The sequence below is a fragment of the Culex quinquefasciatus genome, chromosome 1, assembly GCF_015732765.1.
Source record: "Culex quinquefasciatus strain JHB chromosome 1, VPISU_Cqui_1.0_pri_paternal, whole genome shotgun sequence".
NCBI classification, from domain to species: domain Eukaryota; kingdom Metazoa; phylum Arthropoda; class Insecta; order Diptera; family Culicidae; genus Culex; species Culex quinquefasciatus.
Window position 1 is genome coordinate 36,058,522 of NC_051861.1, and position 18,383 is coordinate 36,076,904.

The window sequence follows — 18,383 nt, forward strand, 5'->3', positions numbered from 1 at the left end:
GCATTTTGTCTGCTGACCCAAAGGACGGGGGATCGAACACCGCTGCGAGCTTATGAATTTTACGTTCATATGGAATGGAATGAATGAATGAAGCCTGATATTATAACTAGATATAATATCAGGCTTCATTCATTCATTCCATTCCATGACTATCTTGACTAGCATATGAGATTATCCAATCTGATTGAACAATTGTGAACTGATTGACAAGCTTTTTTCTGTTTTTGAGAAAAAAAAAAAACAAAGCTCTAAATGTCCGGAACTATTGCCTTCAATTCCCAGGATTCGAGAGTGAAATAATCCTGGAATGCACAGGTAGAATTTCCCGGTATTTCTCGTTCGTTACACTCTAATTTTAATCATTGAGAACCAAATCTAAAGTTTTATCTCTAAACTACACCCAGAACTGGGCATCGGCATACGAGAGGATAAAGAGCACGGTTCGATAGTAAAATGGTACTGTGTGCGGACGGAGAGGATTAATCCCGAAATTACTGAGAGTACTTAACTCATGGGTTCATTTTCAAAAAAAGTTCATGTGTCAAAAAAAAAAGTACCGGTACCGAGACTCGAACCCAATAGGGTACGTTATCCATTAGTGGACCCCTTTCCTATAGTGGACCCTCTGAAGGGTTTTTAATGGAAAATTCAATAAAATCACAATTTCAAGCGTGTTGTTGTCTACAAATCTTTTATTTGGCATTTTCAGCATCATTTAGAACAATGATGACTGACATTGAATTGTCCTTTTCACCAAAATAAGTGTTTTGAGTTCGACATCTGAAATCAGCCATGGCCACTAGCATTTTCACAACAAAACTGCATTTATATTTTATGATTGAATAAACCATCCAATCATTTTTTGACTGATTATTTAACTTCAGCAAGTCGAAGTAATGTTAGTTTAAGGATATTTACTAAAATAAAGCGAAGAAATGCAATTTTCTAGCAAAAATTATGGGGGTCCAATATAGGACAACGAAAATCCAAACTTTTCCAAAAGTGGACCCCTGTTTATTAAACCTTGAAAAATGATGAAAACTGTGTATTCAAGCAAAAGTTTCTCTAAAACATACAATAAATGCTTGTTGTTATCAACCTAAACGCATATTTTTTCAATTATGAGTATAAATATAGCTGTTTTCATGTTAAAAGTACCAATAATGCTGAAGCCGTAAGAATTTATAATTAATCAAAACTATAGTTAATTGTACTTAACTGAAGCACCATAATTGCAGTTTGAAATGATATTTTATAATAATAAATCAACAACAAAACATTCTTTTTCCAATAAACATGCGTGGTTTTATCAGCAACTGTAAACAATTCTATTGTTTAGTATCGGTCAACCATTTATGTAATTAATATGGAAAAATTTGCATCAAGATTACTTTTTTTTATTTATTTTTATGTTTACAGTGGTTTTTGAGACGTTTTCTCTGATCTTTTTCGGAAATAAATGTGTTTAAATGTCTGTTTGGTTTTTTGTTGTTTAAAGCCAAATTTGTTAACAAAAAATATTTGTTTATGATGAAAAGTGAGCAAAATCCATCTTTTATTCATTATATCTATCATTAGACCTACACCATGCATCAAAACATCAAATATCGGTTAAATTTGGTATAAAAATAACAGTTTGCCTATAGTGGACCCGGGTCCACAATCGGATTATGGACCCGGGTCCACTATAGGAAAAGGGGGTCCACAACAGGCAAAAAAAACTTTTTTTTTCAATTGGCTATTTTTCTGCTCAAAAACAAATAACTGATGAAAAAAATAGTCAAAACTGTTCGAAAGACTTCAGTTTTCATTGTTTTGTACAAAGGGTTATGAAAAAGTGCTTAAAATATTGAAAATTTGTGAAAAATGTGCTTCGGCTCTACTAGGGGGTCCACTAATGGTTAAAATACCCTACCTTCGGAATTTTGAACCGTGCCTTTGCCGTATGGGCCAGTCAATAGGATGAACTGTTCCAATGAACGAATGAACACGCGAGAGCACTATACTCTCGCAAAATAGCACTTTCCTCACGTTTCTTTTCGGGAGGACTAACCCCTCGATCTTTAACTTTGGGTGTAGGTTCTACATAGTTGAAAATTAACCGAAAATTCTTGATAAGGGTCGTGCATAAACCACATGTCAGGTCAGAAAATTCCTTCAAAAGTTACATATTTTCGAATATTCATGTACCATTTTTGTATGGACAGCTGCCAGAATTGTACGGAGCCTTGCAAGGGTGAACCCATGACACAAAATGGCTTCTTTGTTCATAGGGAAGGACCCCACAAAGTTTGAAACAACTCAAGGAATACAAATAAATAAAATTCATTCCTGGTGTTGGTGGAGAATTGCTCCCGTTTAAAATTTTCAAAATAAGCACTTTCCACCTGTTCAGCCTACCAAAAACAAACCTTTTCGCAGCAGCAGCAAGCTGGAAATGACGACGGCCAGATTGAGCCCGATGATTAGCGCGCCAAGCAGGGGGATGAAGATGTCGTACAGCAGCAGCTGGGTCTGCTCCGACGACGATAGCGCACTCTCGGGCGATGTCAGCAGGGACTCGGTGGTGGAACTGTTTGTGACGATGGCAACGATGTCGTTGTTCCAGAAGTCGTCCCACGGCAGGCCATCATCGTGGTGGTTGGGTGGTTCCGTTGTCGGATTAGGATGTGGGTGGTGGTGACGCGGCGGATGGATGAAGTAGTAGTACCGGCTGTCCGCGGCCAGTTCGCGGGTGTCCTCGTTCATTCTAAAGGTGCGTGGGAGCGCGTGGCCGCAATGAGATAACGAAGCTGAGCTGGACTCTGCTGGACTTTCACCGGAAACTTTGTGTTGGCACGTGGGAGTGGTTCATCACTGATGATAGTTTGTTGCAGCTGGAAGAGGAGAAAAAAAAAGTTTAATTAACTCTAAGGATTGGACTGGGTCTAGACGTTAGTCATGATAAACATTGACTGCCAAAAATGTATTTTATATGGTTATTGGGACCTAGTTTAGAACTTGCCAGTTCTGTTTTGTATCGTTTTGGTATTATTTTATGTAGAGCAATTCCAGCTCAAATCAGGATTTTTTCTGGTACTTCTGTACCCGGCCCTCTCCGATTTCAATGAAACTTTGTAGACATGTTATCCTAGGTCTATATAAGCCATTTTTATGTATATGGAGCCAGTTGCACTCGATAATGACTTTTTTGAAGGGGTTATTTAAACATATTTGTATTTTGTAATTTAATGTGACTGTATCTCGAAGCCTCGTATCAAAAAGTGATTAATCACAAACTTGTAGGAAGTTGGACATAGGACACGGTCAATATGGGACATGGTCAATATGGAGACTTTTTTATAAAAAAAAGTCTGGGGAATCGATTCCCACTACGGATTTTTTTTTAATTTCAAAACAAAAAAAAACAGTTTTCATAAATGATTTTTGTATTTCTTTAGGAGAGACATACCATCCTGTATTTTTCGTGAGTCGTTTTGTAACATCAGGCTATTTCCTCAAAAATATTGATCGCAAAAAAATGCTGACATCACCTTAAAATTTCACTTTTAAACTTAAGAATTGAAAAGTCTCATAAAAATGGCGTGTATTTTTATTCCAGTGTATTTTTGCCTTTCTTACAAAAGAAAGGTTTAAGGTTTGCTTTTGGAAAAACGCTTTTTTCAGAAATCTAAAAAAAATCGTGCACGGCGAGGATTCGTCCCAGGAAAAAATCCTATTACTAAATTGAAGGTTTAGATGCGTTCTTTCGATTGAATTTTGGCCCGAAACCCGGAACTCAAAGTCTGATTTTTGAGAGCTCTTTTTCTGAAATACATGGCCGATGTCTGTATCCGCTCTTAAAAATTGTGTCTTCCATCACTGGAAAACCGCTCGTAAAACCCACAATTTTTAAAAGCCAGATCTGTAGCCGTGGGGTCGGAGACGAACATTTTATTTTTCGATTCACAATTTTCGACCAGTAAATGTGGTCAAAGCCATTTTTGGAGGTAGTTTTTGGACTATTTTACAGATAACACTATCAAATTTAAAGAATTCAGTTTCAAACAAAAAACCATTCGAAAACATGCGCCATAAACTGTTTGGGCCCAAAATTTGAAGCTTTTCCAAAATGTATTTCCAGAGATATAGCGATTTTAGTGTTTTTCGTCTTATTTTTACCCTATTTTTTCCTATTAAATTTTTGGATTTATACAAAATCATATACTTAACATCAAATTCAAAGTCCCAGCCCATTCTCGATCGAAAGCTCGACAAGTCGTCAAGTCGAAGCTTCAACGCCAGCGCTTTTACGCTAGAGAGCCTATATGGAGAGGTGAAATGTCACTCTCAGGGTTCCAATCGAACTGTCAAATCGGGGTTCCAATCGAGCAACAAGGTCTTGTAAGAACAAGGTCGGAATCAATTTAAAATCATTTTGGCAAAAAAACGAGACTTATAACAATCAAAAGTATTGTAAAACTGTTGTTGATAATAATCTGATAGTTTTTGTTATGTTTGTGCTTGTTCGGTACAAGAAAAGTGCCAGCACCAAAGAAAAACTACAAGTTTTTCAACCTTAAATTTGAATGACTTTGAGTGTTTGAAATTTCTCCAAGAACATTTCATTTCCCTATGTAGGTCCCTATTTTACGCTTGCGCGTTTTACGCTGCGCGTGAATGTGTTCTTTCTGGCTTCTCATAATTGATCGACAAAGTGCAATAGCGATACATATTTTTTTAAGTTAATCATAGGCTAACATTATAGACTTAGTACCCCTTATTTTTTTTTCTAATAATGTCAATCCAATATGTTTTTCTTAATTAAATTTAAATGTCTTGCGACAAATAATGTATTTCTGAAATTAAAAAAATGGCATTTGAGGTTTAGCCTTAAAAGATTCGAAGCTTTTGGTAAAATTCTCACTGGATGGTATCATTATGTTTTTGAAAAAATAATTGCACCAATATATTTCTCGGAGTTTCATCATTTTGTAAGAAAGGCTCTATTTCACCTCTGGTGATATTAAATCGGGTTTTTTTCAGAAAAAAGCAAAGCAATCCTCTTTAAAGACCCCCGGGTCTTTTGTGGGCTCTGTTGCAAGAATCTTCTCATTTCTAGGCGTCCAAAGGTTATGTGTGGTGAGTCCCCCAAAACCTCTTTTACGCAAATGGACCGACGTTTTACTTCCCTATCCAATAGAAGGCCAGGAGGTTAAGGCGGGAATCGAACCCGCGCCCCATACGTCACTTCTGATTAAAGCTGACCAGAACTCTCTTTGCAACGATTTATAATTTAATAGCAATTTATTTTAAAATGTAATTATTCAATTTTTCCAAGTATACATAACCTCATTTTAATTTTTTTATGAAGAAAGGTTATGTAAAAATACAAGTTAACATGTCTACAAACTTTCATTAAAATTGGAGAGGGTCCAGTACAACCGGTTCCCTAATTGGCATGGAATTGCTCATTAGTAAAATTTGAACGTTTAAGGGGTTACATACATGTAGAAAATCATAAAATTTCTTATTACAGAAAATTCACTAAATTCACTGAAAAGATGAATTCTAATCGCTCCTGATAGTTTCATGAAGATATTTCATGACTGAACTGAGTAAGAGACGATTTAAGTCCACAATTTTGCCACCTTTTTCTAAAAATGACGATTTTTTTATACGAAAAACATAATCTAATCTAATCATTTAATCAAACACAAGCGCAGCCAGTCAGTCCGAAGAAAGCATCCGGGAAGAACTTATGGTTAGATTACGCCTCAAGTTCCTTCTTGTCATTATTAATGATTGCAGTACTTTCGAGAAACCCCGAAGAAACACTCACTAAAGCGGCCCGACCTACTGCGTTGCATTAACCGCAAGAGACAGATTCTATGAACGGATCAACATTTCATGGAATCATCAGGGGAAGACGAAGAAGTGGGGACATACCGTACCAACCACTTCGAGTTATTTATAGAATATGGTGTGTGGTATGTGCAGGGGAATCGTTGGGAAAGGGATTGTTGTATTATATAGTTAATGACCTTGTGACATTTTTTCACCACTACGGATTAATTCACTCAAGATGTGTCAAACCTCTCGGTGGCCGAGTGGCTAGAGCATCTGACTACCAATCCAAAGGTGTGAGTTCGAATCCCACCTGGTTCCATGCGTTTTTTTGTTCATATTCAAAGTTCAATTATAGTCAAATAATTTCAAGGAGACCGGTTGGGAATCGAACCCGGAACCTTCCGCTTATGAGGCGGGAGCCGTAGCCATTAAGCCACGGGCCGGTCTGACGATTTTTATACGAAAAACATACAAATATTTTTATCTTTTTTTTAATTTAGATCTTGACACACAGGACCGGTTTAACGAGTCTTTAATTTTGAGGATAAGAGAAAGGGAAGGTGAGAAAGGGATAATATGGATATATCATTTGATCAATAGAATATTTTTATAAAATAAGGGAATAAAATCGTCTATCAAATAATGATAGATAAAATGGATAGATCTCACCAAATCAAGATTCAACACTTCCAGCAGGGTTTGAACTTATCATCAAATGCCAATTGAATTGTAATTCTTCTAAGACTTCTAGACTTGAACTGTGCTCCAGCTGTTGCTGATCCTGCCTTCTTGTTTGAGTAGTCGTCAACCCCATCAAGAACATCACGCCGACGGGAAGTTGAAATCAGGGTTTTGATATTCCACTGACACTACCTCAACCGCTACCACAATTAAAATTGTGCAAGAACTTCGGTTTAAACAATGAAATCGAACATTTTTAAGCTCCAAAAATATGACAGCGGAAAAAAATACGTCCGTTCACGCTCCCAGATTACTTCGATCCAGCCAATGGTACATCCAAATGTATTCAATTAGGGTGGGTACGGATTTTGAGAAGTTCTCAGATCAAGTTCTGGTGTGGTTCCCCTTGTAGGGCATACCCATAGGGACTCTCACGCCAAATTTCAGCTCATTTGGTTGAAAACTGGCTTGTCTCAAGCGAGTTCAAGTTTACATGGGAATTACTATGGAAAATTTTGAATTTCTGTTCATTCGCTCCTACAGGCCTGAGGAAAACATGTAGAAACTTCTATGATGGCTAGAAATGAGCGGAATCGTCTGGAGAACAATTTTCCCTGAGAGACCAGGTCGATTCGTTCAACCCCCATCGAGCTCAACGGCAATACATCCGGGGTTTTCGGAATCAACGGTTTTCCCAAGAAAAGCATCAAATTTTCCTTAGCATGCTATGAATGCCTGATGAACACTGCGACGCCACATGTCAAACAGCTCAAACTTTGGTCACCCCTACTCAAGTATATAACTTTGCAGGGTTATTATAGGGATTTGTTTGTTATGATGGTCAGTTATCGCGATTTTACGAAAAAAAAACTCACTTAATCCACTTATTTGGTTGATGCCTTCCTCACTTTTTACTAACAATGGATAATATACGTGATTTGGACACATATTTCAGCTATTTTTTCGATCCATAAATATCACTTAAGTGGTCATAACTCTAGACAGGGTTGCCAGTTCTCAATGTTGTGGACTCGTTGGAAAGGTCTTTTGATTAACTAACCAACGATGGATCGGATGATGGAACAAAACATCACAGGAAAAAAACCATGGTAATATTACATCTGGGAAGGGGTACATCTTTTATGTCAGAAAAAAGGTGTAGTTTTACCTCTGGAAATGTGTAATTTTACCTCTTTTCTGGTGCAATGTCACTTTTTCAGTCTAAATTAAGGTAAAATTACAACATTAAAGAGGTAATATTCAGCCTTCCAAAATTACAGCTTCCAAATTTACATAATTTTTTACTGTGATCGATTACATACACAGTAAAACATAATGTAAAATTGGAAGCTGTAATTTTTGAAGGTTGAATATTACCTCTTTTATGATGTAATTTTACCTCAATTTAGACTGAAAAAAAGACATTACACCAGAAAATTGGTAAAATTACACATTTCCAGAGGTAAAATTACACCTTTTTTCTGACATAAAAGATGTACCCCTTCCCAGATGCAATATTACCATGATTTTTTTTTCAGTGTGAAATATGGCTTCAAAAAAGTGCATAAATATCACTAGAGTGTTCATAACTCGAGACAGGGTTGCCAGATCTTCAATGTTGTGGACTCGTCGGAAAAGTCTTTCGATTACCTACATTTGTCCAGTTTCGATTCTGAGTCGATAAGTATACATCAAGGTGTGTCTCTGAGCTCTCAATTAAAAGTTCATTTTTAGAGCAGGATTATAGCCTTACCTCAGTGAGAAACGCAATATGTTTTGGAAAAGTTACTTTTTTGTTTCTTTTGGTTTCGTTGTTCGCTCGGCACAATAGAAACCAAATATTTCTTGAAATATCCATGCCAATGCTGTGTTTCCTGGTCAACTGAAAGAGGTCAGCTCAGTTCTCCGAAAATCAGCATGGGTTTCGATGTTTTTTATTTGACACGAGCCACAACAAAAAATACCAAATTATGGTCTCGCGCAAAACATTCGGTTGTGTTTTACATTCGCTTAAATATGGTTAAATTCCAGTGCAGCGCTTTTTCAGAGCAAATTATCTTGGAACCTTGTTAACAGGTGTCCATTACAGTGTTTCCATTCAGCCCGGCAGTTGCCATAGAGTTCCACTTCTCTATTCACGCCCAATTTAGACCCGTTCATCGTCAGCAGGTGCACAACGGACGAAATTTGAAAGCGCTCAATCAGATTCCCTCCTCCGCATCAGCGTTTGAATGGTCTCCATTATTTACTGTAGAGCTACCAACCAAACGGTTTCCAGATTTAGTTTTCCAAGAATTGGTCTACCACTCGGACAGTTGCTCGCTTTGTTGGACGTTTCTGGGTTTGGAAGCTTTCTAATTGGGACTGAGCAAACGAACGCGAGAAAATGTCATATTTTTTCCATGAATCATGAACATGGTGCATAACTTGGGGCGCATTCCTGCCACACTTTGCCTTACTTTTGGCGCATAAATTGCAACAATAACTTTTTTTTTGCTGTAATTTTTCACCTCCACCTTTTTTTTGACCCCGATTTGCCCCCATGCAGTTGACCTGCAATTGAGGGATGGCCGTCGCCAGGGCAAATTGGTAACCGGACCAACTTCCAGTGCTCGAGGTTTTTCCTCATCAATTAGCACATGATTTCAATTCACAGCTTCCGGTGGTGGTGGTGGCAGCAGCCAAAGTGCCATTCAGAGAGTTTTTCCAATGACGGCGGCGACGGGAAAAATGGGAAAACTATTTCGAAATGTTGTTTTTCCACACCCCCCCCCCTCCCCGGAACAGTTGGGCAGAGGGAGGTGGTCGGTGCGGGGCACAAGTGCCAGAGTGCATCTCCAGTTTGTTTTAGTTAAAAATGCATAGTTTTTGTGCAAATGAAAAGTGCACGTGGTGGTCTCGGTCGTCAGCTTTTTTGGGAAAGGGGTTGGAACATGGCGCCGCTCAAAACAAACAAGTTGGGAACAATTACCGAAATCGACAACTGTGTGTGTGTGGGGCGACTCTTTTAGCCCAAATGAAAAGTTGCTTTAGAGCTGAACGAGAGGGGATGGTGGTGCTATGTTTTTGCTCTCTAAATGTTTGATTACATTATCAACTTCGGTGCAGCAGCAGCAGCGGCATTTTCTCCGGAAAGTGTGCTGCATTCATACAATGGAAATAAGTTCCGGTGTCTGGTATGGTTGCAGTGTGGTTGGGAAATTGCGAAATATTTTCAAATGCATTGCAATGAATTAAATTTGATTCAGAGGAATGCATGCTTGTTTCAAAACAAAATGTGATGAACAAAATAAATTAATAAATTTAACTTGATTGATAAGATTTGGCTTCCGATAACCGTTTATACAACAACAAAATCTTCAATCATCAAGACAGTTTTGCAAAAAAATGGAAAATTTCTATGAATCCATAGAAATATGTCTTTTCTAAATATAATGTTTTGAGGTCCTAAAAGTTTCATTCCACAAAAAAATTATGCATATATGCAAAATAAATGTATTACAGCTATTTTTGAGAAGCTTACGTGCGATCGTTAATGTTTTGTAAATAATAAGAATTGTTATTTTTAGCAATAATTTCGGAATTCAAATCATGGAATTTTTCACCAAAAATAATTGTAAAACCACAAGTTTTTTTAAATAAAATTTTACGTTTTTATTTGAAAAAAAAACAGTCATGGTGTGATTCCTAGAACAAATTTAAGATAAAAACTTTACTTTATCCACCTTTAGGTGGTTGGTGCCTTCCTTGCATATTTTTATCAAAATATCTGAGATCCAGCCTCAAAAAGTTTATTAAAAACATTAAAGTACTTATAACTTTTGATAGGGTTGTCAGATCTTCAATCTTTTGGGCTTGTTGAAAAGGTCTTTTGATTACCTATCCAACGATGGGTCGCATGATAGATCCGGATAACTTTTCCATCAAAATAATTGAGATCCGGCCTCAAAAAAGTGCATAAATAACACTTAAGTTCTCATAACTTTTGATGGGTTTGTCAGATCATCAATCTTTAGAACGTGTTGGAAAGGTTTTTTAAATACTTTTCTAAAAATGTATAGCATGGCGGGTTTCCTTACAAAAACCACCCTTTTTACAATCTTCGGAAGTTTAGCTAAAATCGTTTTTTTAGCAAAACTTTTGAAGTACTTTTCCAAATTTCATAGTATTAACTAGGGTCTTGTGAGACCCAAAGACGAATCGAATGAGACCAAAACGGTCCAAATCGGTTCAGCCAGTCCAGAGATAATCGAGTGCATATTTTTTTGAAGCACGGACTCACATCCAGACACACGCACAGACATTTGTTCAGAATTTGATTCTGGGTCGATAGGTATACGTGAAGGTGGGTCTACGAGGTCGAATAAAGAAGTTCATTTTTCGAGTGATTTTATAGCCTTTCCTCATTGAGGTGAGGAAGGCAAAAAGTCTGATATTTGGATGCATTGAAAGAAGGGAATTTTTCTACAGGAACGTCGATCAAAATCGATGGTTTCATGTATAATATATTATATATTGTATATATCCATAATTTTTTTTTATAAATATACCTTGAGTGGCTCAAAATTACTAATTTGGCTAATAATTGATGAAAAAAAAGTATCCTAACCAAATTTATCAGATTTCTACTTTTCTTGGAAATAATCTTAAAATTCGAATAAAAATCTATTCTATTTTTTCTTTAATTTTAATTTTTGTAGTTTTTAATCCGGCCCAAAGAAGCCATTTTGCATCATTAGTTTGTCCATATAATTTTCCATACAAATTTGGCAGCTGTCCATACAAAAATGATGAATGAAAATTAAAAAATCTGTATCTGTTGAAGGAATTTTTTGATCGATTTGGTGTCTTCGGCAAAGTTGTAGGTATGGATATGGACTGCACTGAAAAAAATTGTACGCGGTAAAAAATAATTGGTGATTTTTAATTTCACTTTTTGTCACTAATACTTGATTTGCAAAAAAACACTATTTTATTTTATTTTTTTATATGTTTTAGAGGACATCAAATGCCAACTTTTCAGAAATTTCCAGAATGGGCAAATAATCTTTGAACGAGTTATGATTTTGAAATTGAATTTGCAATCAAAAAGTACTATAGTGATATTTTGATAAAGTTCATCGTTTTTAAGTTATAGCCATTTTTATGTAACTTTTTCCAAAATAGTCGCAGTTATTGATTTTTTAAAAATAGTGCACACGTTTACCCACCTTAGAAAAAAATGTTTTTGAAATTCAGGAATTTTTCTATATTTTGCTTATTCGGACTTTGTTGATACGACCCTTAGGCTTCATCCATAAAGTACGTCACGCAAAAATCAGTCAAAATTTATGTCTAATTTATTGTCACGCTTTTCCTATGCTTATAACATGCAATGTCACACTTGCTCAGACCCCCCCTCCCCCCTAGAGCGTGACATACTTTATGGATGACGCCTTATGGGCTATCTACAATCACTTAGCTTAGAACATCTAAGTAAAGTAATTACTTAGGAAAGTACGCAACTTACGGCCGTCATCCACAATCAACTTAGAAATTTTGCTGGGCTGATATACGTTGCTATGCAGTTGTTTGTTTACCTTTGAGATTGAAACGTCAACTTACCGTAGATTTTGAAATTTTTTAAACCATACGTCAGTTTCTAATTTGATTACTTTTCCATTGTAGAAGCTCGGCTTCATTTCCATTGATTCAAATTCCTAAGCTAAGTGAAATTTTCTAAGCTAAGTGATTGTTGATAGGCCATTAGTTGTTGAGATATTGCCATGCAAAGGTTTAAAACAGATTGATGTTTTCTATACTCACCCAAACAACCCACCATTTTATAATGCCGATATCTCAGCAACTAATGGTCCAATATACTTTGTCAAACTATGATACATTCTTGAAATTTTCCGATCCTTTCGAAAAAATATTTTCAAATCAAGACTAACATTTCAAACGAGCCAAACATTCAATATTACATTCTTAGATTAGATTAGATTAGATTAGATTAGATTAGATTAGATTAGATTAGATTAGATTAGATTAGATTAGATTAGATTAGATTAGATTAGATTAGATTAGATTAGATTAGATTAGATTAGATTAGATTAGATTAGATTAGATTAGATTAGATTAGATTAGATTAGATTAGATTAGATTAGATTAGATTAGATTAGATTAGATTTCAATGAGTAACTTTCAAAACCCCCAATAAAATCCAATATCCCAACAGAATCACCCTAGCCGTCGTCGTTATCACTCCCTTTTTGCCGGCGGTCTTCGATAAGGGGAATCCCTCGCGCGATAAATCTGTACAGGTAATCGTTTGACAGAGAGAAAGAGAGAGTCAAATCCGGTTGTCATCCCTGAAACAGAGACTAATTTAATCAACGCACTCTTTATCGCATACTTACCTTGCTATGATAATGTTAATACTCAATAAAAATTACATTATCTATCCCGTGGTCGTCGAGGCTTTCCTATTTTTTAAATGTAGTTAATTTCAACTAAAACTGCGTTATGACCGTTTTGCCAGATTATCAAACTGAATGTTTTAAATTTTCTAATCAATTTAGCTTGAGCGCCAAAAATGTTAGGCGGTGTTGCCAGATCTTCAAAACCTTTCCCTTATTTTAAAAGTATTTAATTAAAAATGAAACCGGTCCAGACAATTTTGAACATGATTCAAATTTTAAGTGTTATTCAAAACTGATTGTTACACTGTTTTCGTTTCTGAGTGTGTCTACAATGCTTTTTCAAAAAAAAAAAAAAAAAATATTCGAGTGATTTCAAAGCTTCTCTCCATTGAACAAAAAAAAAACAGAAACGCGTACCGCCAAACATCATTGAACTGTGTTTTAAAAGTCAACATCGATAAAAGAATCAACAGCGGCATAAATAATAATAACAACAACATAATGGTGTTAAGATGCGAACAGGTCGATGATTGGTTTAACATTCGAAGAAGCGTACTAGGGGTGATTCAGCGTCGTTTCGGTGAAAGTTTCGACTGCTGTCGAACAACTGGTTCGTGAGTCAGAGATAGTTTTATGAGCAATTTTTTTTGTTAGTTCGAAATAGGGGTAGCGATGAAGACGCCATCTTGGATGTTCAGAAAACAAACACTGACAATCAGTATTATACATATCACTATGGTTACACGAAGTGTGTCATCCTGGTTGAACTCAAAAGTCCCATGCAAATGTGTAAAAGCAACTGGAAAATGTGTAATGCCGATTCTCAGTGTACGGGAGTACGACCTTAAGAAAGAAAGCAAAAAAAAGGTTAACAGAAAAATCACTATTTTCGGCATGAAGTTTCAGCCAATATTGGAAAGGAATCTACAAGAATATGATAGAATTTGCCATCAGCAACACAATTCACGTGTTTTTTTAAGGAATATATCGTCTAAATTGAGGACAATTTGAAAATAAATAATTCAAACAATGATTTGTTATGGGCTACCATTTGACAGCTAGTGCTTTTGTTGTGGGCTCTCATTTGACAACAGTGCTAATGACGACTGTTGTCAGTTTGCTTTGATCGGAATAGGGTTGCCATCCCCCCTGTTCGGACACAGCTCAAAATAGATAAAAATAAAGTTGTGAATAGGTTTATGGTAATTCGGTTTAATTTTACTATGTTATTTTTGAATTGCAACAATTTCGTCGTCAGTGTCATTCAATTCAGCTTAGTCTGACATGACCAATTGAAATTTTGTAAATATCGAGCACGTAGAAGTTGATCTCTGTCGTCTCTCTAGTTCTCAATCAGTACAAACAAGACCAAGCCTGAAAAAAAAAACATTTGGCATTTCAAAAAACGTTTTCACGCCCTTCCCCTCAAGCTGTGAGTCGTTTGCTCGCCAGAGCTAATTATCGCCGATTTTCCTTCCGTTTGCACTTTTTTTAGCTTCTTTTATTTCTTAGTTTCCACTCTCTCGATTCAGTTTGAGCCCCGTTTCAATCTGCAGCTTTTTTGCTCGTTTAGTCCTTTCTAAAAGGCTCATTGGCCGGTGAATTTCTCAATCATTTGTTTGCATTTAACACTGTTTTCATGTTTTTTTATTTCTAGAAAGGGGCCAATTTTTAGGATTGGACAGCGACAAAAAAATAATCACACTCTTGTTATCCTTAAGCTGATCCCGCTTTTTTTTCCTGGAGGTTTTGAAAACAACCCACTCACTGCGTTCAAAGAAGCACACAAACAAGCATTTTCCTAGAGGTGCTTCTTCATTTTTATGCGAGATCAGATTGCTTGCTGAAGTGGGGAGGATTCTATACAGAAGATTGTAGTTTTGAAAATAAATCGAAATTATACTGATAATTACCAACTAATCAAAGTTTGTATTTTAAATTTATTTTTTATGTTTGATGTTTCACATTTCTTATGTTTTTTTTTTTCAACTCATTTTTGTTTAGTTTTTTAAATCGTTTATTGGATTTTCTTTTTTAATTGCTCTTCTGTTGAATGCTTATTTTTCAAAACTTTTTATTGTTGTCAAAACATTTCATTTTTGTTTTGTTTATATCCATTAATTTCTGTTAATTTATTTTAATTATAAAAAGTGTTCAAAACTTGGAAACATCTTATCACGATACGGATTATACAATGTAGAATATATTTTTAGGGGCCTAAAATTTCCCATGCAACGCAAAGTTTCAGGACTTCTACAATAGCTCTTCAAAATAACAGGAGATGATAACTGCGAAAGACCACAACTTTGACCATTTCTTGGTCAGCATTTTTTTTGACAAAACTTACTCCAAAAAAAATTCAAACTCCGACTATGTAGAGAACCTCTTCTTCGCGGGAAACTGCCTCACCAGCAGAATTACCTTCTGCTTCTGCCCGCAACACACACACAAGTCTTCCAAGCGATGTTGAATTAGAAGAGAACCTGCCTCCCTCCAGCTGTGCAACACTCTGTTTGCCACACCACTAGAAAATTTCGTCCTGTTTTTCACTCCTTTTTCGCACCGCCACTTGGCACTTGGCACTAAAAAAGAAGCGTTCGTTTGTTAGTTCCCGGGTTTTAAGTGAGCGGCCTCCTTCTTTTTCGCAAGTTTCACGGCCAAGTCATAAATCACGGCAACCGGAACGCACGCACGTTCAATGGTTAACGGCCCAACGATTACTAATTAATAATTGACGGGGCTTTTTCGCCAGCGAGCTCGGGGCTCGGAACTTTGTTTGATAAGCGCACCAGGGAAAAAAAGGAAGAGGGGAGGAGAGTTTGTTGATCGGGGGAAGTTGAGTAAGATATGTGCGATTTGGGAGTACGCGGTGTTGTCAAGTAAGAAGAAAATTGGGAAAAATGTGCACTAGTTTTTAAAATAGTAGTTTATGCAACAAGTTGCAAAAAGAGGATTTTTTCAGCACGAGTCGTACATTTATCCAACGAGGTTCACCGAGTTGGATAAATACGAAGAGTGCTGAAAAAATCAAGTTTTGCAACGAGTTCCATACAACATTTTTTGCAATTCCAAAAAACACACACTGAGTGAAATTTTAAGTCAAATTTTCATGTATTTTGTCAATAAATCGTTTGAATCAAAAAAATGTTGAAAAGTGTTACTTTTCGAAACGAGTGCTGAAAAGTAGACCTTTTCAGCATCCGTATGAGTGCTGAAAAGTAGAACTTTTCAGCATTTATTTTGAAAAGTGTTGCTATTCGATTCTTTTTTTTGGTACAGAAAAGTAGGCTAATTCGTCGTTCAAGAATGACAGGAAAAGTAAATAGTTTCACGACGGAATTGCAAAAATAATTTTTGAGGTTTTTTTTTTATCAAAAACTTGCCGCACGTCACTTTTTTACGTTCGGAGAAAAACGCGTTTGGTTGGTTGGCCTTGAATGAACAAAAAATAGAGCACGTAATGTATACAATAGCAAACACATTTTGTTTGGTTGACCATCATGTGCATTGTCCTGAAATTTGGTTGAGCTTGGTTGCTGGATTCCCGAGTTATAATTGAAAATGTTTACGGTAGTCGAGCTCGTACTTGTGTCAAACGCGTTTTGACCTGAAATCCCTTTGGCCCAGTGTTTCTCAACCGGTGAGAAACTCCCCCTGGGGGGATTTGGCCATTGTAGGGGGGGAGAGGAGGGGGGAATGAGGATTCAATTGAAATTCAATGTCTTGAATAGTTGAATTTCTCCTAAATTGGGAATTCTTTAATCCCGGGTTTTTTTTATATATTTTGTCCCGGCGATACCCGAATTGAAACAAAAAAAAATCAAGTTTTGGTCTGGAAACTAAGATTTGGTTGTGGAAATAGATGAACAGTTGAATACTTAGTTATCGATAAGAATTTTAAAGCATTAGCAAATTTGAATTCGGCATATATCAACATTTATTTGGCTCATAATGGAAAATTTGAAAATTTTAGTTAGCGGATCCATATAATGCCTAGTGCTTTAATTATTTTTCATTAAAGTTCATTTTTTTTTAATTTACCTTAAATGATCAATTAAAACTAGAAAAAATAATATTTAATTATATTTCATCAAACATCGGCACTTGGAGTGAATTAGGACAGTATTAACGAATTAAGTCAGCTGTTTTAGCCAATATTTTTTGCATACCGTTCTGATAATTTTTTGAGTAAATGATTATTGTAATTTTGTAGGAGAGTTACTCCATCCTGCATATTTTCGTGAATCTTTCAGTAACATCTTAGGCTATTTTCACAAAAAATTTGAACGAAAAAAAATCGTGGGCTCATCTTCAAATTTGATATTAAATCTTAAAATTTAAAAAAGGTCATAAAAGTGACGTGTTTTTTCTTTCGAAGTATTTTTTTTCAGAAAGCCCGTCAAACTTCCTACAACTATGCCTTTGACAACTTTTTGATACGATGCAACGGCTTCGACATACAGCGACATTTAAAAAAGGAAATACAAACAATATTGAAAACACTTACGCCGTTCTTAACTGTAATTATCGAGAGGAACTGGCTCCAAATACACAAAAATGGCTTACATAAACGCAGGATAACATGTCTACAAAATTTTATTGAAATCTGAGAGGGTCGAGAAAAAAGTACCTAACAAAATCCTGTTTTGGGTTGTATTGCTCTGAAATATCCTGTACCTATTAAGACTGCAGTCATAATTTTCCCCCAGTTGGCGGATAATTAAATTTATTCCTGAAATATTTCAGTTGAAACTTGTTACTTCTTTTACAACCACTAGATCATTTTGTACATTTTTGGGCTTTTCTAAACAATTGTAGAGCTTTTTAAATCGAACATTTTTATTCTTGAAAAACGATTTTTGGTCAAATCTATCAAAAGTTATGGGCAAAAAACGATTTAAAAATGCTCATTTTCATATTGAGATTAAATGAGTTAAACAAAATAGACCTCCGAGATATTTTCAGCAAATGTACTCTAGAATGTGTACTTTCAGATGCTTCTAAGAGCGAGGTCAAACTCCACCACCTTTTCAAGTTATTCACATTTCAAAATGGCGTCTTTTTCGTCGTATTTTGGCTATAACTTTCGTTTAGAAGGTCCGATTTTCGCTCTCTTGGAAAATAAATGTGTGTTTTGATAAGCTCTACAAATGCCTAGAAGGCACCATCTCACTACAACATAAACCTGAGTTGATAAATTCAAAAAAACTAATTTTTCATCAACACCTCAACCTTAATTACAAAAGTGGCTCTAGAAACTTCCCGTTTGAAGATAGAGCTTTGTGTTCTTCAGCAAAGTTGCTCAGAATTGTATTCTCTACAACTTTTCTGAAGCCACCAAAGCGCTATCTCATCATCGCTTCGCTAGGAGACGGTGATTTTAGCGGATTGCAGACTGGATTTTCGCCATGTGATGTGATGATTGTCTAAGCCCAAGTTGCCTAGGAATCGATAATTGGGAATAGAACCAAT

The 18,383-nt window shown here is 36.0% G+C and overlaps 2 protein-coding genes across 8 annotated transcripts in view; one reads left to right on the top strand and one right to left on the bottom strand.

Moving 5' to 3' along the window:
- Positions 1 to 15,620, bottom strand: part of LOC6046415 (5-hydroxytryptamine receptor 1A) — a 37,923-nt gene extending 22,303 nt beyond the window's left edge. The window contains exons 1-2 of the mRNA XM_038250980.1: positions 15,259 to 15,620; positions 2,412 to 2,876 (exon numbers count right to left, since the gene is read on the bottom strand). Coding sequence (XP_038106908.1) covers positions 2,412 to 2,748 — 337 coding nt within the window. The 5' untranslated portion in view covers positions 2,749 to 2,876; positions 15,259 to 15,620. The remainder of the gene's footprint in view (positions 1 to 2,411; positions 2,877 to 15,258) is intronic.
- The window catches only part of LOC6046341 (FERM domain-containing protein 8), a 169,259-nt gene that overhangs the window by 134,090 nt on the left and 16,786 nt on the right, over positions 1 to 18,383 (top strand). The gene's annotated exons all lie outside the window — the stretch shown is intronic.